Source organism: Dysidea avara, chromosome 10, assembly GCF_963678975.1.
Source record: "Dysidea avara chromosome 10, odDysAvar1.4, whole genome shotgun sequence".
In the NCBI taxonomy this organism is placed as follows: Eukaryota; Metazoa; Porifera; class Demospongiae; order Dictyoceratida; family Dysideidae; genus Dysidea; species Dysidea avara.
Genome location: NC_089281.1, coordinates 30210950 through 30231982, shown reverse-complemented (window position 1 = coordinate 30231982; position 21033 = coordinate 30210950). Strand labels below are relative to the sequence as shown.

Here is a 21033-nt window from a genome sequence, read left to right as displayed (position 1 = left end):
AAATTTAATAATATTAACTAACTTTTATCAGCAGCTCGTCCTTTGGCAGTTTCTTCTCTTCCACTACCAGATCTTCGCTCTTCTCAAAGTCTTTAGAAGTGAGTCGCATGTAAAGCGGGGTCCACATCCACGGATTCATCGCTCTGCAAACGCGCAAACACTGCCCCGCCCAATATTTTAAAAACAAATGATCGACCTTTTGGAAAAGCAAGGTGGAAAAGCATTAATTTAAAGATAGTCACATTACTTTTTAATGATCGGTAGCACCAATGATAGGAATATTATTATGTATCTACTGAGTATCAAAAATGGGCGATATTGACAAAGCGTAAGTATACCTGCACGTGATCGCACGTGGTTACTAAACTATGGAGCAGTGTTGCACTCTGTTGGTTCGACATTTACCGGATATTTTATCCTCCATAGAGACTGAAGACTTCCTCAAGCACTTCGGCTCCCAATCCGTACATGTCTTCCCGTCAGAAGGACGTATGGTAAGTTGTCGGGTATTTAGTTAAATCTATTAGTCCACTCCAAATATATTCTGTTTCCCGTCCTGGACTCAAGCGTATTTGCATGCGGGCGGGCGGTCCATTTCCATTATTTCATTATAAGATTGGCAGCTTTTCAAGTCATTATTTGCTTGGCACAACCATTAAAAACTGCATAAAAGCATGCTTAAGCTTAACTTGTTCCCTCCTTTTTAAGTTGCAAAAATTACACAAACGTGAAGTTTGTGCCGACTTGATAGCACTGCTGACACGTGAGCTGACATGGATTCAAGTGAGCCTGTCAGTATGCAACACACATACCCCTAGAGTATTATGTTTGGTGACATATCCCCTGTATATAAAGACTTACTAAAATTCTTATTGTAGTGAATTGTAAACAATACTTTTATCTGTTTCTCTCTCACAGCGTCACTGTGCTACCGCTACGTTTCCTACCTATGAGACAGCAGTACAGGTATCCTTGGTAACCAATGATTTTGAAATCTTGTTATTATTTACACTACTGAAATTATGGGATAATTCCTTAGCATTGTAGTGGTCTATTACAGCATTGCTATTGGTGATGGTTGCAGGCACTGCACAGGCTTCACCAGTTGGAAGTGTTTGGTAGAAGATTGGTTGTAGAGTATGCCAAGTGTCCCCTGGAATATCATAACCGTGACCAGTGAGTATGTGTGTTGACCTGGTGTTATCTGGCCCAGCTGTATTAATGGGGCCCTAGTGTTAACTGGTGAAGTAGTCTACCCAGCTGTATTAATGGGGACCTAGTGTTAACTGGTGAAGTAGTCTACCCAGCTGTATTAATGGTGACCTGGTGTTAACTGGTGAAGTAGTCTACCCAGCTGTATTAATGGGGACCTAGTGTTAACTGGTGAAGTAGTCTACCCAGCTGTATTAATGGGGACCTAGTGTTAACTGGTGAAGTAGTCTACCCAGCTGTATTAATGGTGACCTGGTGTTAACTGGTGAAGTAGTCTACCCAGCTGTATTAATGGGGACCTGGTGTTAACTGGTGAAGTAGTCTACCCAGCTGTATTAATGGGGACCTGGTATTAACTGGTGAAGTAGTCTACCCAGCTGTATTAATGGTGACCTGGTGTTAACTGGTGAAGTAGTCTACCCAGCTGTATTAATGGTGACCTGGTGTTAACTGGGGAAGTAGTCTACCCAGCTGTGTTAATGGAGACCTGGTGTTAACTGGTGAAGTAGTCTACCCAGCTGTATTAATGGTGACCTGGTGTTAACTGGTGAAGTAGTCTACCCAGCTGTATTAATGGTGACCTGGTGTTAACTGGTGAAGTAGTCTACCCAGCTGTGTTAATGGGGACCTGGTGTTAACTGGGGAAGTAGTCTACCCAGCTGTGTTAATGGGGACCTGGTGTTAACTCTAAAATCCAGCTGTGGGAATTGGAGAGCAACTGTCATTTGTTGTGACACATAATGGGTGAGTTGCCTACTTCATACAGAGCCTCCAGGGGGATTTGGCTGAATATTTAACTGGTGTCCTAGTCATTAGGGTAGGCATGACCATTTTAAAGACTTTGCTTTGTGTGTGTTGTGTGTATGTGTAGTGTGTGTGTAGTATGTGTAGTGTGTGTGTGTGTGTGTGTGCGCACATTGTTTGTATTGTCGCATTACAAGCGCTCATATATACATATTACTCATAACTGTCACATTACAGTATTAAAGAACAACAACACACCACCACTACTACAACGCTGAAGAGTACTCAATCCTTAAGACCTGCTGACCCAGCAGCTATCCCTACCAGTAATCAGTAAGCTACAATACTACTAATAACGTGTCACTAATCCTTCAAGGGAGTCTGCTACTGATCAACGGTGTCAACTATGTTATGCTTACCCCCCTCCCACCCCAGCAATCATCAGTAATATTGCTCATGTGCTCACTTGTGTTCCGACCTTCTATGAACAGGTTAGCTGTGAGTTGTGGTGATAGTAGTGTTACAGTTTGTGTTGTAGCAGTACCGTGTTGTAGTAGTACAGTGTTATAGTAGTACAGTGTTGTAGTAGTACAGTGTTATAGTAGTACAGTGTTATAGTAGTACTGTGTTATGGTAGCACTGTGTTGTAGTAGTACAGTGTTGTAGTAGTACAGTGTTGTAGTAGTACAGTGTTGTAGTAGTACCGTGTTGTAGTAGTACAGTGTTGTAGTAGTACAGTGTTGTAGTAGTACAGTGTTGTAGTAGTACCGTGTTATAGTAGCACTGTGTTGTAGTAGTACAGTGTTGTAGTAGTACAGTGTTGTAGAAGCACAGTGTTGTAGTAGTACCGTGTTGTAGTAGTACCGTGTTGTAGTAGTACAGTGTTGTAGTAGTACCGTGTTATAGTAGTACAGTGTTATAGTAGTACAGTGTTGTAGTAGTACAGTGTTGTAGTAGTACAGTGTTGTAGTAGTACAGTGTTGTAGTAGTACCGTGTTGTAGTAGTACAGTGTTGTAGTAGTACAGTATTGTAGTAGTACCGTGTTATAGTAGTACAGTGTTATAGTAGTACAGTGTTATAGTAGTACAGTGTTGTAGTAGTACCGTGTTGTAGTAGTACAGTGTTATAGTAGTACAGTGTTATAGTAGTACAGTGTTATAGTAGTACAGTGTTGTAGTAGTACCGTGTTGTAGTAGTACAGTGTTGTAGTAGTACAGTGTTGTAGTAGTACCGTGTTGTAGTAGTACAGTGTTGTAGTAGTACCGTGTTGTAGTAGTACAGTATTGTAGTAGTACCGTGTTATAGTAGTACAGTGTTGTAGTAGTACCGTGTTATAGTAGCACTGTGTTGTTTGTAGTATCACAATCTGGAGGGTTTGACATGTGAGACTAAACTGCCAGCAGTAGTTTTTATAATCATAAAATTGTGAGACAGCAGTTCCTTTATCTTTGCAAATGTTAAAGGTCCTCATTATTAGACCTTGGGGAATACACCACCATGTTGTACCTTCAACATACATTGTTGGACTGCACTCCATTGTAGTGGCTAAAATGGTCCAATGAAGGTTAACAAATATGGTAGCTGAATTCACTAAATAAATGTTTATTATATTGCAGAAGATTTAATTCTGAAATATACAATGGAATTTTTTTTTGTGGCAGAAATTTTGGCGAATGTGGCAAATCAACTTCAATTTGACAAAAAATTCTTGTCCAAATTTTAACCGGCTAAAGAGAGAATGCAGTATGACACAAGCTGCCATCACCACCAAATTCTATCTTGAGTTAAATTTTTTATCGTACAGCAAATACTGTGCTGAAACTACCAAAATAGTTTCTAGGAGAAATTTCTAAAATTGCAAAATCTGCAAGTTGGTGTGAGACTCCAGACTGGCCTGGGTTAGACAAATCAATATTTACTCTAGAATATAAGAAATTCAGTTTAAAAGTGAAAAGTCTCCAGAAAGCTCACTACATTCAGGACACTATTTTGACAGGTTCTGCACTTGATGAACAGGATGAACCTGCCTGCTCCCTTCAGCCAGACACCATTGGTGAGAATTAGCTATTTATTATGGGTGTGGCTGTAGTCCTGCATTTCTTAGTTCTCATTGGATGCAACTTATGATCAGTGGGGGGAGCGAAAACCAGCCTCGGGTAACTCTAACTGTTTCATGCATGGACAAGATTCATTTCCCTCCTCAGATGACTCAGAGTTGGAAAGTGATGATGACAACCCTAAACAGTTTGTACTAGTGTGTTTCACCTGGGTGTGTAGTCTGTCCTTTGTAGGATACAACCAAAGGTGAATAAGGAAGCTAAGAGGAGAAAGATTTCATACCAAAAAGCTAAAGAGGCTGGACCACCCAACAAGAAGGCTACCTTAGAACAAGACTTGATGGCAAGAAATATCTTAACCCTCACTAGCCTTCACAGATCCTGTTCTTGTGTTAGGCCGTGAAGAAGATAGTGTTGAATGTACCTCAAGAGCTATCAACAGATGACGGTGGTGTGGCCACTCTCGGAGGATTTGGATCACTGGAACCTGTTGTGCAGCCAGTAGAGATCACAATCCCTAGGGATCAACATGGTGACCAACCTGATGGATTTGTAACTGAACAAGAATTGAGGGAGAATAGGTTAAGTCAAAATGGTATGTGTACTGTTTGTGGTTTGAAAGGCACACACTACAAAAGCCACTAATGTGTTATATTTCTCTTACAGAATTGTCCAGTCATCCAGCCTTCAGAAACTACAATAAAGGTGACCCCACTTCAAGACTCTACATCAAGAACTTGGCCAAGAATGTCACAGAACAAGTGTGTGTGTGTGCGTGTGGGTGTGTGGGTGTTACAGTAGGAAAAAAATAGGACATCTTGATAACCTAATGGTTGGTCCCGAGGTGTCATGATGTATTAAGGTTTTATCTTACAGGACTTGACCTACATTTATGGCAGGTATATTGACTACACGTCAGAAGAACATACTGCAATGTACGTCATGACAAGTTAACTATGTCGCTTGTTACAGCTATCTCAACAGGTTTAATGTGAGATTGATGACCACTGGTAGGATGAAAGGACAAGCGTTCATTGGTCTGCCCAGCGAGGACATAGCCCTTCAGGCTATTAAAGACACTAACGGCTATCAGCTGAAAGGAAAGCCAATCATAGCTGTATCCTTACATTAGATAATGTACTTGTGGTCCCTAATAACCTCTTATTAACCATCACCCCCCAAATATTATATCAATGTGAATTAGACCCCCCAAATATTATATCAATGTGTGTGGTTCTTTCCTTGACATATTTGTAGCAATTTGCAAGATCTGCAAAGGCAACAACATCGTAGCTTTAACTTTAAAAAATAATGGTATTATATAATTTATTGTATACATACACCACCTGTACATGATAGTGACAATATTTTTAACTCTGTTTTCCAAGTTCCAATTTGCGGAATACTTCAGAGGCATTGAACACAATGGCATCAATTATACCAGCGACGGTGAATGTCCCTCCAACAATGGCACAAATCTGCAATGGATGACACATGTCATACAGTGGAACTATCATTTTACAAATCGACACAAACATTTTGGTCCCAACAGGTTTGGTTCAATACATTATAAAATATGCCATAATGGTGTATCCATCAGATGGTGTATCCATCAGATGGTGTATCCATCAGATGGTGTATCCATCAGATGGTTCATCCATCAGATGGTTCATCCATCAGATGGTGTATCCATCAGATGGTGTATCCATCAGATGGTTCATCCATCAGATGGTGTATCCATCAGATGGTGTATCCATCAGATGGTTCATCCATCAGATGGTGTATCCATCAGATGGTGTATCCATCAGATGGTTCATCCATCAGATGGTGTATCCATCAGATGGTGTATCCATCAGATGGTTCATCCATCAGATGGTGTATCCATCAGATGGTGTATCCATCAGATGGTGTATCCATCAGATGGTGTATCCATCAGATGGTGTATCCATCAGATGGTGTATCCATCAGATGGTTCATCCATCAGATGGTGTATCCATCAGATGGTTCATCCATCAGATGGTGTATCCATCAGATGGTTCATCCATCAGATGGTGTATCCATCAGATGGTTCATCCATCAGATGGTGTATCCATCAGATGGTTCATCCATCAGATGGTGTATCCATCAGATGGTGTATCCATCAGATGGTTCATCCATCAGATGGTGTATCCATCAGATGGTTCATCCATCAGATGGTGTATCCATCAGATGGTGTATCCATCAGATGGTGTATCCATCAGATGGTTCATCCATCAGATGGTGTATCCATCAGATGGTTCATCCATCAGATGGTGTATCCATCAGATGGTTCATCCATCAGATGGTGTATCCATCAGATGGTTCATCCATCAGATGGTGTATCCATCAGATGGTTCATCCATCAGATGGTGTATCCATCAGATGGTGTATCCATCAGATGGTGTATCCATCAGATGGTTCATCCATCAGATGGTTCATCCATCAGATGGTGTATCCATCAGATGGTGTATCCATCAGATGGTTCATCCATCAGATGGTGTATCCATCAGATGGTGTATCCATCAGATGGTTCATCCATCAGATGGTGTATCCATCAGATGGTGTCTACCCTACAATGGAGAAATTGAGGTTATCGAATTATCCTCCATACTACAATAAAGAGATTATCCTCTTTCAGAGATAAAATTGTATGGAGCAAGGACCAAATCCTTTTTCCTATTGTGTCCTAAATTTGGAGGAGGTTGCACATAAAGCACTCACCATAGTGATAAAATGGTAGACAGGTTTCCTGCGATCAGTATATTGTACTGTTAAGGGACTGAGATCATAACGGAACCATATTGCTGTGTGGGGTAGCATGAAGGATGGGAATTGTTATGATGTTATCTTACCTGGGATCATCCTCTGGTAACCACCTTGCAGACCATAACCCTATACAATGGCACAAAACCTTACACAACCCATTATACCCCACACAAAAACAACAACACTACCCTCACAACAATGAATGCGTATCTTCAAATACTGTGACATACAAGGGAAATCCCCAAAGAGTTTACTTCTAATGTGGCTACACAAAAACTTTAAATTATGTGTCATACCAGAAGGAGCTTATGAGCCATTGAAGGCGTTTGGTGGCTCATAAGTTCATACATGTAGTCCACCACAATAATGGCCTAAGAACTACCCAGCAGTTAAATATTTCATATATTGTTGCACATGACTAAATCGAATTGTAAAGTACAGTATCATGATAATATCCAATGCCATATAGCTGGAAAGTTTAGCAGGAGCAAATTTAGCAAGTGAGCAGTGTTTCAGCAAACTAAAATCCGCCAAATCATTTGCCCAATACAATCTGTATTACTGGTAGCTCTATTAACAAATCCGCCTTGCCAAAATCCTATTGCAGCATATTTACCAAATGTAATATGTGACCGGATTTGCGAAAAGATATCTTTCACACACAAAATTTGACCCATTTTTTACACTTTACAGCTTCATAATGTTTTGATTGTGGCATATAATTGCCTGAAATTTTCCATGATTGTAGCTACAATATCTGGCTGCATTTTGATACTAACTGCAAGTTAATCAGTGTGAGGAGTCAACTGTTATGCCATTTTGTTTGTTGGTATGTCAAATGTGTGAAAAAAGTACCTTTTCGCAAATCCAGTCACATATGGTAATATAACAATGATACAAAAATAATATTCAATATTGCCCCAGGCTAGTAGTTTGAGTATAAGAAATGTAGCACTCTACACAGCCACTCCTTGATAAGACCTACAAACACACATTAGTAGTAACACACAATGGTGTGCAGTTGTCCAAACCCCTGGGGGAGGGAGAACTAACAGAGAAAGATGCCTGCAAGCTTTATTTAACGGATACTTTCAAAATAGTCAGTCAAACTGAAAGAGATGTACAAATATAGTACGTTGACATAATATTGTCCACAAAGTTGTGTATAATACTCTAGAGCCATAACTTGACAGCAATGAAGAAGTTGTTCTCTCTATTGCACGTCTGGGGCCAAAAAATTTGACCTTTATGAATTCTTGACTAGTGTTTATTTTGCAACAAATACTCTACTAGGGTGATCACATGATACAGATCACATGGCTCACCTTATAAGCATAAGTATACTGATAACCAGATAACTTGTCACCACTGACTGGCCGGTATATGGTGGGGACTAACTTCATGTAGTAATCATGGGATAACTGAGCTGTAATAGAACAACTTGTCTAGCTAGCATCATGTGATCTGTGACATCATTAAGGGGAGAAGGTGTGGTCACACAAGACTGTGTGGACTTGTCAAAATTACTTGAAAACTCATTTTTTGATACAGCTGACAAATCATTCAGTAGCATGTGGCTATATAAACACTATTGATGTTTTGATACAAGCCAGAAAATATTCTATCTTTTATGGAGGAAGATGTTTTAATAAAGTTTTGCGGATAATATTTTGGTGAGCAGAAATAATAAATGAAAGTTTGTCACAGCACGAACATATTAAAATGGTTGCTATGGGAGTGAACTCAGTGGACAAGTAGTGTTTTCCTTACCAGAGTCAGTAGTGTGATCAATCTCTTGTAGAGGATCAAAGGAGCCCGGAAGGAAGGTGAACCTTGACTATAATCAACATTACATTATCACATGATGATAATCAACATTACATCATCACATGACGGTAATCAACATTACATCATCACATGACGGTAATCAACATTACATCATCACATGACGGTAATCAACATTACATCATCACATGACGGTAATCAACATTACATCATCACATGACAGTAATCAAAATTACATCATCACATGACGGTAATCAACATTACATCATCACATGACGGTAATCAACATTACATCATCACAACACTAACTAGCTGATCATCACCAAACTCCAACGAGTGGATCATGTGCTGCATGTTGACAACTCGAGGCTGCAAGAAGAGGTGTGACTAATATTTGGGTGTGTGGCTAATACAAGGGGTGTGACTAATATTAGGGGTGTAGGTGTAATGTAATGCCCACCTTTTCCTGAGCACCATGAGTGGAGAAGTGAAAATTTCCAGGAACCTGTAGCAATGTTGTAGTGGCATTAGCGATGTTGTAGTGACATTAGCAATGTTGTAGTGATAGTAATACGGCTTAACAACCATAGAGAACGTTTCACTTAACTACTAACTTCATCATAACAATGAACTACAATATTGTTACAACCAATCCATTATAGCACACAACCTTATGGCACTTTACCTTATTAATATGGAAGGAACCATCAAATAAACAGCCAGCTAGAAGATGACAAGTAACAATATCCAATATTATCACACTTCGTACTGTTGTCATTCAGTGGAACTTTCCGTGTGTTCTCCATAAAGCCGACCTCGTGCCTTCAGATAAACTAGCAATGATCATACCAGACTAGTTCACTACTCACCGACCCATTTCATCTTGAATATCTAGCCCCAGGTCTAATTATGGATACAACCACTAATATACAACAACTAACGTATACATACAAAGTTTTGAAGGATGTAATTTTCGTGGATTTCGTGGCTGCTTCGCTTTCCGCGAAATTTTTATCCTCAAACATTAACAATTGTCAGAGTTAGCTCTGTGAGCAGGTTAACTCTGTGAGCAGGTTAACTCTGAGCAGGTTAACTGTGTGAGCAGGTTAACTATGTGAGCAGGTTAGCTCTGAGCAGGTTAACTGTGTGAGCAGGTTAACTCTGTGAGCAGGTTAACTCTGAGCAGGTTAACTGTGTGAGCAGGTTAACTATGTGAGCAGGTTAGCTCTGAGCAGGTTAACTATGTAGCAGGTTAGCTCTGAGCAGGTTAACTGTGTGAGCAGGTTAGCTCTGTGAGCAGGTTATCTCTTTGAGCAGGTTAGCTCTATGCTGTTTAATAGATAAACCTCAGTGAAAAACAACTGATTCTTGAAAATAAAACTGCAAAAATTCTGAAATTTGTCAGAAAATTATGTACCTCGAAAATTTGTACGTATAAGGTAATAGTACAAGTAGTATGTAGTGTGCGTTAGTCTTGCGCCGCCTACCCCTACACGAAAAATTTTATAGGGGCGGGCGGGCAGCGCGAGACTATGTGTGTGTGTGTGTGGTGTGCTATTGTTATACACTGTTGATAGTTTTGTTAGGAAGGCTGTCAAAGGGTTTGTGTACTGTTGTCAGACAAATTGTGGACATTTTAATGCCATTACTGGCTGTCATGGTAATGGAGTCCCTCTAGCAGCCATCTATAGATAGTACCTACAAGTGGTCCCCCCACAGTTGGAAATGACAAGATCACTTTCCTCTAGTAAGAGCTGTTTACACAGTGTGTAAGCTCTTACTAGAACAAAGTGCAGGGACACACACCCACAGACGTACGCATACGTACACACATGAAGGCATAACAGTGTCCTTACATTCACAGTTCAAGTGAGGTAGTGTAATATTCACCTTCACGATAATCTGGTCACTACTCAGAGGTGACTGGCCATTACTAACAGGTGAAGGTCGGTCCACAAACACTTCACTAACTCTACCAACAATAACACGTGATCAAACAGCCCCACCCATCCCAAATACACATACGTTTCCAGTTGGATAAACGAGCTCAGCTCAGTACAGACCAAGAACACGATGAACAGGATACACAGGATGGAGACTGATCAGTGAAATAACGTCTACACCACTAAACCATGAGAAGCTGCTCACCTATAGCACCAGATGTTGTAGGCTGGGTAAAATCCTTCGACACTTTTCTGTACACGTCTAGTCTAAAATTTGTAAGTTTGACTTCACAGAAATTTGTAAAGCGTTAAATACCTTCTGATATCGAATTTCATTTTAAAGTTGGTCGGTGCGCTTTCTTTAGGGTTGACCAAAAATATTAGAATGACGAAGCAAGTTACAGCGATACCACGAGCAAGAGTAGGCGTTCGCGCCACTCTGATCATGTTCGGCGTGTTCTCTGGTTACGCATTGTGGTTGTGTGTAAAAGAGCTACACTGGGCTCCTAGAATAGAGAAGGACTGTAGAAAGGCAGAAATGGAGCTGGAGAGATTGAGAACAATCCGCAAATCCAAAGAAACAACATTAAAACATTTATTATTGAATAATAGCAAATGATTAATGACAATGAGATAATACACAGGAAGCTCAGCTTCCTGGCCATCAGTGATTCAATGTATGTATATCATATGGTATGTATCATGGCATTAATTAAATGTCATTATAAGAGTGTTGTTATAAGATGTCCAGGTCAGGGATATCTGGCACCTCTGGAACATCAAATGGTAATGGCCAATCATCATTACCTGCAAAAAAAATATTTTTTTTTTAGCTTTTATTATTTTACTATCATCAATTTTATCTAAAGAAAGGGTACACAAAAGGCTTATAGTCTTTTGTAGGTAAACAATACCACTACTTGACCACTATTTTGTTGAAGTATTTTCTGCAAACTGCAGTTTATTGCTCTGGTACTATAACCTCATTACTACACTGCTTCATTTTCCAGCCAAAATTGTTGAATGGATATTACAACTAGATTTGATGTAGCAACTATAAGGAAAAATTAAGTTCGATTAGGGAAAAAAGTTGGGAAACAAGGGAGTTGCAGATATAATAGTGAACAGTTAATCCCTAATTCAGACAGGGTAAAGACAGAATTTTTTTTTGTCTGATCCCCTAAAATTCCTAATTTTTGTTTGTTTACTACTATTATTATGACTGGTGAACCCGTGCATACCACATCAAAAGAAAGGATAGCTCCAGAGTTAATGTTTTCGTGTGCCCCAGCTATCAACTACTGACTCAAAAGTTTCCGCTGTGCTTGCAGCCCGTTACACAGCTCTACAAATGAAGAACACTAGGAGAAGCATTTCTGCAATCAATCCAGTCACCATGGAAATGCACCATTTACAAATATATAAGGAAGCCATGCAGCGCGCTACCACGAATTGACACCTTGCGCTTTCTACAAAAAGAATGGGACACAAAGGAGGACAAAGGTAAGTCCATGATGTATGCATTTTACATGCTGCAGTATGTAAAATGCACATCTCGGGACGAAGCGAAGTCGAACAGTGAAAAAATCAAGCCTGTAGCCTTAGCCATTATCGAGTTACACTCATCTGAAGGCATCAGGCAGGTAGGCATTTAGTCAGTTAGTAGAAATTCCATTGAATAATTTTAAAAAACAAAACAAGTTTATAGCTACCTACTGGAAGCATTTAGGGCCACACTGAAGGCACTTTAGGGCTTGGTTATACCTAATTAATACTGCCAGGATGGTATTGCGAAGCTGGTTATTGGGTGATTTTCTTTGGCCAGAAAAACCCAAATCTCCATGATCCCTAAAGTACTACCGTACTGTATGATGTACTATTGGAGAGTTTCACTCAGACAAAATTCATATGTACATGTAACTAAACAGTATAGAGGTTTTGAGACAGATTTTTTTTTTTTTGTGCATGTGCAGTAAACAGCTAATGAAATTTGAATGCATGTTTGAATTGCTACATGTGTAATTCGATAGTACCAATAATAATGAAGCAACTAATATTCATTATTTACAGCACATACACTATATTTACTCGGTTAAATGCCACAGTGCTTATTATCTTAGTTCAAAAAATTGATGTGGCAACTATTCAAAATTAGCCACCACTCAATGCTATGTTGAAACCCTTATTTTCAAAATGATTATGGTACTGCTCAAGTGTGGCTTATAAATGAAATAGGGATCCAAAAGATGAATTACAGCATAGCTCTGTGGGAAAATCCCTACATTGGCATGTTGTAATTAAATGCCAAAGTAGGGATTTCCCACCAAGTTATGCTGCAATACCATTATTCATCTCCTGTTTCACTACTTTTTATCACTTATATACTGTGTACCTACTTTTAATATATATTAGTTGTTATAGCATACAGCTATATAATGTATAACTGTTCTATTAGGGTGAATGCTGTATTAGAGTATCTCAAGTCAGCCTCTACTGTATATTATACAATCTTTAAGGATCACAGAAAGAAAGCAGGAAACAAGGGAGGCCACCAGTATACACCTGCAAATATAGTGGGTTATTACCTGCTTTTGTAACATTATTATGACTGGTGAACCCACACATACCACATCAAAAGAAAGGATGGCACCAGAGTTAACGTTTTCATCTAAACACACATCCCAGCTATCAATTACTGACTTGAAAGAGAAGTGGCCATTACTCTTCCCTTTCAACTATGTTCAGCTCATTTCACAGCGTTACATACGAAGAACAGTAGAAGGGCCCCTATGCAATCAATCCAGCCACCACAGAATATACGGATGACTCCCTTTTACAAATGTAGGGAAGCCATCTCACTGCTGTGAATCTTTAGGCAAGATAACAGCTAAGGCTACGGGCTAGTTTACTACTAGTTCATGTACACTCATGCCACAAGACTATATAGTTACTTAACACACTTGTGTGAGCAAAGATCAATTGAATAAGAGTGCTATTATTCCATACAGCACTATGGTCCATAAAAATTGGTTGCTTTTATGTGTGTACTTGTTTGTTAACTTTTTTTTTGAAAAAAAAAAATTATGACTGGTGAACCCACACATACCGTATCAAAAGAAAGAAATGGCGCAGCATGCCCCAGTTATATCAAATATCGTCTGAAAAGTGAAGTATCCATTACGCTTCATTGTCAGCTATGTTCAACCCATTACGAATCAAGAACTGTTTGAATAGCACCTCTGCAATCAAAGTAGCCACTATGAAAAATACAGACAATTTCCATTACGAAGGGAAGCCATCACGCACTACCGCCAAATCGACACCTTTCACTGTCAGCAAAGATGAATGGGATACAAAGGGGGACACTGGTAAGTCCATGAAGAATGCATTGTATATACTGCGGTATGCCAAAAGGCATGTGTCCAGCTGAAGCGATGTCGAACAGTGAAAAAATCAAGCGGCGAGATCAAAGGAAAAAGTGTACTTTAAATTTCATAAAGTACACTTTAGGGTAAACAATGCTTTATTGCCCACAGAGTGCTTTATTGCCCAAAGAGTGCTTTATTGTACGATTAAAGTACTCTTTGTGGGCAATAAAGCACAGTTGCCCACATGCTCTAGTGCAGGCTGATAGCCCGTGCCACACTGAGTGGTCAATCACCCCAGTTCTACCACTGGATTGCTTTTATAGATACTTTGATGATGGGTGGGAGAATGTAACGTTGCTGTTACGTTTGTTAATGTAAACGGACAAGTCCTGGAGATATTACGGAAATACTTCACCATGTGTCACAATAGAATCGATTATGGGCTATGACCAAAACCTGCAATGAACGTCTACCATGCCAAACTACGTATGGTGAACTACACATAAGTTACTTTGTTAAACTGGTTTGTGTACATACTAAACAGTACATGAATTAGTTAGAGCTCACGTATTAGCCTATCAACTCTTCTCACCCAGTACATAGCAATTAAGTTGTTCAATGAGACTACCAGTACAGTTTCCGTGTTTTACCGTGCACGTAACATGCATGCACATATTATTTGAATTCAAAAACTGAAAATGGATGGAGCAAGTGAGCAGTGACCCACTGTTTCACTCAGCTTACTTCCACTGGGCAGAAAAAATTTACTGACTGGGCTAATAACTGAAACAAGAGTTGTAGTGATGACCTGGTACCCATTGATTTGTTAGAGTGCAAAAGTGTGCAAGCATAGTGTAAATAAATCCTCGAAACTAGGAAGTCTGATGGTACTAAGTATCCACCAGGTACAATAAAGTCACTGATAGGTGGGATAAATCGCCAATTGCAACTAAACAAGGCTCCATTTTCACTTTTTGATAGGGAAAATGCACAATGCCGAGACCTGTACAACACACTTGATGTTGTATGTAGTGATCTACACAGGGATGGCTTGGTGCAGGTAAAACAGTACACCAGTGATTGCAGTGGAAGATGAGAAAAGGCTGTGGGAAATGGGAATCCTGGGATACAATTCTCCAAAGGCCCTAAAGAATGCCGTGTTCTGGGTTACATTTCACATTATGAGGAGTGCAGGAATAATATGATTGTTACCTCAACAATTTGCTTCAGATGTCAGTGTATACAAGTGTGTGTACTATCTAGAGTTTATTTCTAAGAAGGTAAGTAATAGTGCTGTACACCTAAAAAATTTTTGTCACCGGTTAATTGCCTACCAATAATTGGCAATAACCGGTTGGCTGACCTAGACAACACTGGTGTACAGCACTAGTAAGTAATAGTAAAGTTGAGTAGAAATGGTAATAAAATGGTACAATGCAACAACTTATCTTACTGACACTCTAATGCAGGCGCAGCAGAGACACAATGCCTATTCTACCGATGGTAAGACTACTTCATGAGTTTCTAATTGTTCCACGTGTTTTGTGTGTACCTCAAGTTGATGGTTCTCTATACTAGTTACAGTACTGCCTAGGCTCATGCTATACGTACACTATAGCACTCAAAGAGTGGTCTCAAGACAAAATATAGCACTTGGCTTTGCCTTGTGCTATATTTGTCTCTCGCCCACTCTTTTATGTGCTATATAGCACTCACGGCAGTACTTTTCTTACATATGTAACCTTCCACACCTCAGATCAAAGGAGCTGCCCAGGCTACAGTAGTCCAGCTAGCCGGGCTACATACAAAATGTAGACTGGGCTACTTCTGGGCAGCAATAGACCAGTTTATTTGATGTGAAAGTATTTTAATTGCTGTGGCATTTACTATTGCGCAATACTGGATGCTGTGGTTATCCATGAAAATGTACAGAAATCATTGGGAAACGGACAACCAAGGGAACTAAATCCTTTGTTACACAGAAAGTACAGAAGATATCCTTGTTTTGAAGACAGCATGGAAAACTACATTAATTTCTATACCTGGCGGTGGTTGTCTGCTGCTTTTGAGCTGCTGAAGTTGAAAGTGCCTGGCGAAAAAGTTGTCTAGTGACGAAGCATGCAAGCAGGTGCTTGTTTCTATGTTTATATGGAATAACAACACTAAAACAAGCGTTAGGATCACCTGGATAGTGGTTGCTGACTCACTAAACATGGTGTTTGCTTGTTGGCCCGTTAGCCTGCGAACCACAGAAAACTCTGCTACAAAGCTTTGCCAATCAGTTCTGAATGGTTTTCAAGTACAAACTCACTATTACCAGCCATGGAAAGCATTGTTCAGCAAAATCTTAAACTTTGCGGCTCTATAACTTGTTCATCTTTTACGCTATTCACCACAGACAACCACGAAGCGAAAGAGAAATTAATGTAGTTTTGTTCTATGTACAGAGAATTGGAATATACTATACTTTGTAAGTAATGGAGATTTAACCATCAATTATCATCGTTTTCCCAATGGCTTCAATACATTTTTATGGGCATCCACAGCATCCAGTTGTTACATCATACGCAATTAACACTAATTGCATTTTTAAGGTCCTTAAATGAACTGGTCTATTATATAAACATTAAGGCTGAAATCGATTGTTTGGATCACATGATTATAGTATGTTCACGTTGAGCTGAATCCTCAAAAACATTTAATAACTCATGGATGCAATTACACATGATTTTGAAATTTGGCTCATTTGTAGCACTGCTTGACCCGCTAAAAATATTTCAAAATCTTTTTGTTCAAATGTTTGACATAATAATTACAGCCAATCAAAATTTTTGCAATACATTTCCTATGGGGAAGCCATATAAGTACAGTGTCCATTACAGCCCAATCCTGAACTTGTAATGGAGCCAAACCGTACGTGTCTGTTTTTGACACCTTTGCTGTTACCAATAATCATCTGGTTGGCTGAAATGTTAACTCTGTTGAGAAAAAATCCACTTTTAATTTTTAGCTGCTTTTCAGGATTCAACTCAACGTGAACATACTATAGTATGCACGACTTGGAATTCATCATGAAAACTACTCAGATGGAGAGAGTTCTGTTATCCTCACTATCCTACGAGTTTAAAAACATTCACCAATTGTTTCCGCACATTTCCAAATATGGACCACATCCCATCATGAAGTTACCACTCTACACAAAGTAACCACCCTACAAGCAAGCTTAAAACATTAAACCCGAAATTCTCCGTGATACAGTATAGTGGGAAATTTTTGAAAGGCTAAATTTTCGAAAAAGAATGCTTGATTGGAAATACAAAAAAATATTTTCGAAACAATGTCTCTTTACCGCGCTGCACCATAGATAATTATTTCACGGAGGAAGCTAACAGTACTAGTGGTTGCGTTGATCACATACATAGCTGCTTTAATTGTTCAGTACAGCTAGATAAACGTTCAATCTGGCTTTGATAGAATCTCGTCTAGCTATCCTAGGGTCTTCCTTCGTTAGGTTGAACCATGTTGTTTGTCGGACTTCGCCACAGTGGCCTGCCATAGCTAAGTACATGGCGTTTTTCAGCCCATATAGATGTTTGCTGATAATTATAGTCTTTCCTAGTAATTTCTGGTCTCTCGAGCTCTTATAGGCTTCAAGACTCGTGGTGTCATTTGTGCTCGCTCATATGCGCGCTCGTGGTAGCTATAGCTATATATGGCTAGCTACTTGTGTGTGGCCCAGTACCTAGCTATAATACATTAGGCCTATAGCTAACTGATATTAGCAGAAACTATACATGCGTGCACTCGCAAAAATAATTTAGCTATACTTTCTTGGATTGTCACTTCAAAGCCGGGATGTACTATTTTCAAAAAAATATTTTCGAAAACACATTGTTATTTTCAAATTTTTCGAAAATTTAACCTTCGAAAATTTCCCGCTACACGGTATCTCTAGGATTTGTTTGTTCATCGTAACAAGAACGTACTAGCTGCTGACCCATAATCAAAATTTTAGGCATGTATATAAAATATATCCAGTAGTTGCACTCGTATTGGATTGGGTGATTGATCACCCTGTACAGGCTATTATATGTATTCCGGCATTCATTTCAGGCAAAGCCCTCATGCCCATGTTACAACTATTACATGAGTATTTATGCGTACCCCTACACAAATTTTTGTTGATATATCTAAATTTTTTATCTGTGCTCTCCATGTAAGCTTTTGCACAGTAATCAATATAATAATCCAAAATTACTGTAACTTTGGAAATATTTCACATGAACAAACTTGTGATTCAGTAAGAGTTTATAAAATTTGTACCAAAGCAAATAGTTTTGTTTGATGTTATTTATGAAATAAATCATTGCTCAAATTTTTTAGTTATGAACAATTCAGCAATCCCACAAATTGTTTAGCAATAAACATGTAAGTCTCCAGATTTAAGGCATATTAGACTAACATGGTAGGGAAACCTCAACAGATAGTGGTCTAACAGCACACATAGAATATTTACTTGTACTATTTGAAGACTTGAGGTTGTCCACTTGCTCATAAGAGTACTCGGTCCATGGGCTAACGTCTTTAACTTCTGAACCTGCTCTTGACCTACTACTGTACAATCTTGGTGTCCACTTCTTCAAGTTAAATATGTAATTTGGTGTAGTGAATGGTAGATCTTCTAATTCCACTGTAAATACACAAACAATTACAAAAGAGATGAGAAAATTAACTTGTGCATAAATGAATGTACTGCATTTGTTCAATGGTTCAAAGGATGCATTATTCAAATGACATTAGTGACATTCGAATAGCGCATGCGCAACCTTGCTCATATTTGCGATTGAAATTACACCAGAAGATTGCAATAATCCGACTATACTCATCACGACATCATTTTCATTGTGGACAGTTACGCTTAAACACTAGAAGCACGAAGCCACTAGTTTTTTGACAAGTCAATTAGCTCTCGCCATGAGTGACCACACTCACCACTAATATTGGGACAAGTTGTAGAGGAAAATTTTTCATGATTACAACTACATCTTATGTTTGTGTTTCTTCAACTGCCAAAATTCCATTTGTCAAATCAATAATACACTCAAAATTACGCCATTAATAATCTTGTGCCCAGACCGCTTTTTCCCCTTTTGTATAGACCTTATTCACTGAATTAATTTCATAGCGCTTATAACCCGTTGCGAAGGAGTTGTCCGCCAATGTTCGCCATTTGCAGTACCTAAACCATGGTAACATCACAATTCTTCGCCAAATTCGCCATTTGCAGTACCGTAACTATAGTAACATGATAGCAACGGTCGTGCTCGCCCAGTTTTAGAACTCAAAATGGCAACACTATCGTCATGGTGAATGTGGACCCTTGTATGGTTTTGCGTGACATCAGAGGGCGCTTACTGTTCTAAATGAATAAGGTCTATTTGGGAGGCTGAAAAAGGATCTGGTGTAACTCCACCTCAAAGGGTAAAAAGCAGTCTGGAATGAAACTTAACTGCATAATATAATGCTATAGCTACATACAATATTCCTCGAAGCTTCGAATGTTGTATTCAAACCTTCGAAGCTTAAAATAGTTTATGCACTAAAATTAACATACTTTTCAAAGGGTCAGCAAAGTGAGTGTTTTCTATTTCAGGATAGTCTTCGATATCATGATCTGACTTCACTGGTGCAGACCTCAATTTATTACTACTTTTCTTTTTCGATGGTTTAAGTGCTGTTGGCTTGGTGCCTACACTAATTGATGGCTTTACTGGATTGATGGCTTGCTGCTTCTGAAGGTTAGCGGTATTCTGAAGAGGATTAAGTGCCTTCCTTGGAGTTGTGAGTGGTTGATAGGTCTTTTCTCGGACACCCGATGTAGCTACTGTTAAGTGATAACTCAAATTTAAGGCGCGGCATTATATTTTGAAAAAAAAGTTACCTGAGTCTTTTCCAAATTTGTTCTTTGATGCGGTATTTCCACGTGGGTTCTCAAACGCTACAGGACCAACGGGACGAAGAGTAGACATCACGGAATAACGCTTTTTGCTCACCAAGTTTCAAATAAATTGGATCACGTGCAACCCTCCAAATTTTTGTCCAGTCAACACGTGTTTGATCGCAAACATGAGCAAGGCGCATCCTCCCGAGTTAAAGAAGTAAGGTTTGAGTAGTTTGTGTAGAATTTATCAGTGTCTTTCTACCCGTAGGTACATGGATAAGCGAGTACAACGTAAGTCATGCTCTGTAGTGGTGCAATTTAATTAGAATTTTTGTGCACGCCTTACTTTGTGCAGTAAAGATCAACGCTGGCAGGACGGTGTGCGGTATTTTAAGAGGTTTCGACCCGTACATGAATATTGTATTGGATGAGGCGGTAGAAGAAATGTCAGGGAACAAGAAAGAGCCCATTGGAATGGTTGTAAGTATTTGTGTATTGTAAAGAGTACCACAAGCCGTTTATAGTAGGCCAATGATGTGTCTAAAGCACGTATTACCTGAAGAGAGATTAAAATCTCAGTGTTTATTATCTCCTTCTGAGGCCTGTTATTTATATCCATTTTGAAATACAAATATATGAAGACATGCTCTTTACTGCTGTGTTTATTCCAATGTCTTTTCAGGTTATTCGAGGTAATAGTGTAGTTTTGATGGAAGCACTAGAAAGAATAATCTAACATCATCAGAACCCTATGACACTTGGAGATTTATACTTAGCTACACTGTCTAACATGCTAGTTAACATGCTGCCATTGTAAAAAAAGTGATCATTGTAACCAATACTTAATATACAATAATTGTTTTTAATAGATACTAATGCAAGTATGTTACAAAAGTTTCTTCTTAGCTGAGTTTCTTTTTAGCTGAAACTGACAGTAGCTTGCAAATTATTTCAGAGACAGCTTCATCTAACAGATCCATTATACCACATTGTACACTCTGTGGTATGGTGATCTTGGCCTCCTGGAAGCCCAGCTTCTCCAATAACCAGCCAATATTGACGCTTCCACTTGTCCACATGTTACCAGCCAACAACACCAAATGAGGATCAAGGTGCCACTGATCAGTGGAAAACTCTCTTGTCACTTTGATCTTGGGAGCAACACTGGTGTCAACTGCTGGTGCTGTGGCTACATCCT

The 21033-nt window shown here is 39.2% G+C and overlaps 6 protein-coding genes and 1 long non-coding RNA gene across 10 annotated transcripts in view; 3 read left to right on the top strand and 4 right to left on the bottom strand.

Annotated features, from left to right (window-relative positions):
* LOC136237054 (golgin subfamily A member 6-like protein 7) overlaps window positions 1-543 on the bottom strand; it is a 4176-nt gene extending 3633 nt beyond the window's left edge. Inside the window, exons 1-3 of one of the 3 annotated variants that reach the window (XM_066027322.1) lie at window positions 339-543; window positions 248-292; window positions 23-196 (exon numbers count right to left, since the gene is read on the bottom strand). In XM_066027322.1, coding sequence (XP_065883394.1) covers window positions 23-139 — 117 coding nt within the window. In that variant the 5' untranslated portion in view covers window positions 140-196; window positions 248-292; window positions 339-543. Of the gene's footprint in view, window positions 1-22; window positions 197-247 lie in introns of all 3 variants that reach the window. The other 2 variants (XM_066027321.1, XM_066027323.1) reach the window with 2 other exon arrangements.
* On the top strand, window positions 326-5408 carry LOC136237060 (RNA-binding region-containing protein 3-like). Of its 2 annotated transcripts, XM_066027329.1 has the most exons (14): window positions 327-494; window positions 919-966; window positions 1085-1176; window positions 2194-2289; window positions 2333-2447; window positions 3954-4010; window positions 4062-4113; window positions 4162-4201; window positions 4249-4357; window positions 4411-4609; window positions 4681-4775; window positions 4891-4949; window positions 4999-5131; window positions 5272-5408. In XM_066027329.1, the coding sequence occupies exons 1-14, from the start codon at window positions 369-371 to the stop codon at window positions 5305-5307; spliced, it is 1257 nt and encodes a 418-aa protein (XP_065883401.1). In that variant the 5' UTR covers window positions 327-368; the 3' UTR covers window positions 5308-5408. The 2 variants fall into 2 exon arrangements, 1 of the variants encoding a protein (XP_065883401.1); XR_010692299.1 differs by lacking the exon at window positions 5272-5408 and having other exon boundaries at window positions 326-494; window positions 4681-4846; window positions 4999-5077.
* On the bottom strand, window positions 5324-10994 carry LOC136237063 (endoplasmic reticulum-Golgi intermediate compartment protein 1-like). The gene is made up of 14 exons (XM_066027333.1): window positions 10843-10994; window positions 10732-10793; window positions 10609-10681; window positions 10440-10555; window positions 9453-9486; window positions 9353-9405; window positions 9269-9306; window positions 9044-9088; window positions 8893-8952; window positions 8569-8635; window positions 8124-8224; window positions 6885-6924; window positions 6754-6836; window positions 5324-5492 (listed from the first exon to the last, which is right to left on the bottom strand). The coding sequence occupies exons 1-14, from the start codon at window positions 10971-10973 to the stop codon at window positions 5385-5387; spliced, it is 1011 nt and encodes a 336-aa protein (XP_065883405.1). The 5' UTR covers window positions 10974-10994; the 3' UTR covers window positions 5324-5384.
* On the top strand, window positions 10532-11270 carry LOC136237068 (uncharacterized). Its single transcript, XR_010692300.1, has 2 exons — window positions 10532-10802; window positions 10892-11270. It is a non-coding gene; the product is annotated as an uncharacterized lncRNA (long non-coding RNA).
* LOC136237065 (uncharacterized) lies at window positions 11108-20050 on the bottom strand. Its single transcript, XM_066027335.1, has 5 exons — window positions 19948-20050; window positions 19836-19892; window positions 19509-19778; window positions 18411-18584; window positions 11108-11333 (listed from the first exon to the last, which is right to left on the bottom strand). The coding sequence occupies exons 1-5, from the start codon at window positions 20033-20035 to the stop codon at window positions 11263-11265; spliced, it is 660 nt and encodes a 219-aa protein (XP_065883407.1). The 5' UTR covers window positions 20036-20050; the 3' UTR covers window positions 11108-11262.
* Window positions 19915-20707, top strand: LOC136237067 (probable small nuclear ribonucleoprotein G). Its single transcript, XM_066027338.1, has 4 exons — window positions 19915-20052; window positions 20104-20126; window positions 20191-20315; window positions 20518-20707. The coding sequence occupies exons 1-4, from the start codon at window positions 20021-20023 to the stop codon at window positions 20569-20571; spliced, it is 234 nt and encodes a 77-aa protein (XP_065883410.1). The 5' UTR covers window positions 19915-20020; the 3' UTR covers window positions 20572-20707.
* LOC136237049 (bridge-like lipid transfer protein family member 1) overlaps window positions 20642-21033 on the bottom strand; it is a 30588-nt gene continuing 30196 nt past the window's right edge. The window contains exon 27 of the mRNA XM_066027313.1: window positions 20642-21033. Within this exon, the coding sequence (XP_065883385.1) occupies window positions 20738-21033 (296 nt within the window). The 3' untranslated portion in view covers window positions 20642-20737.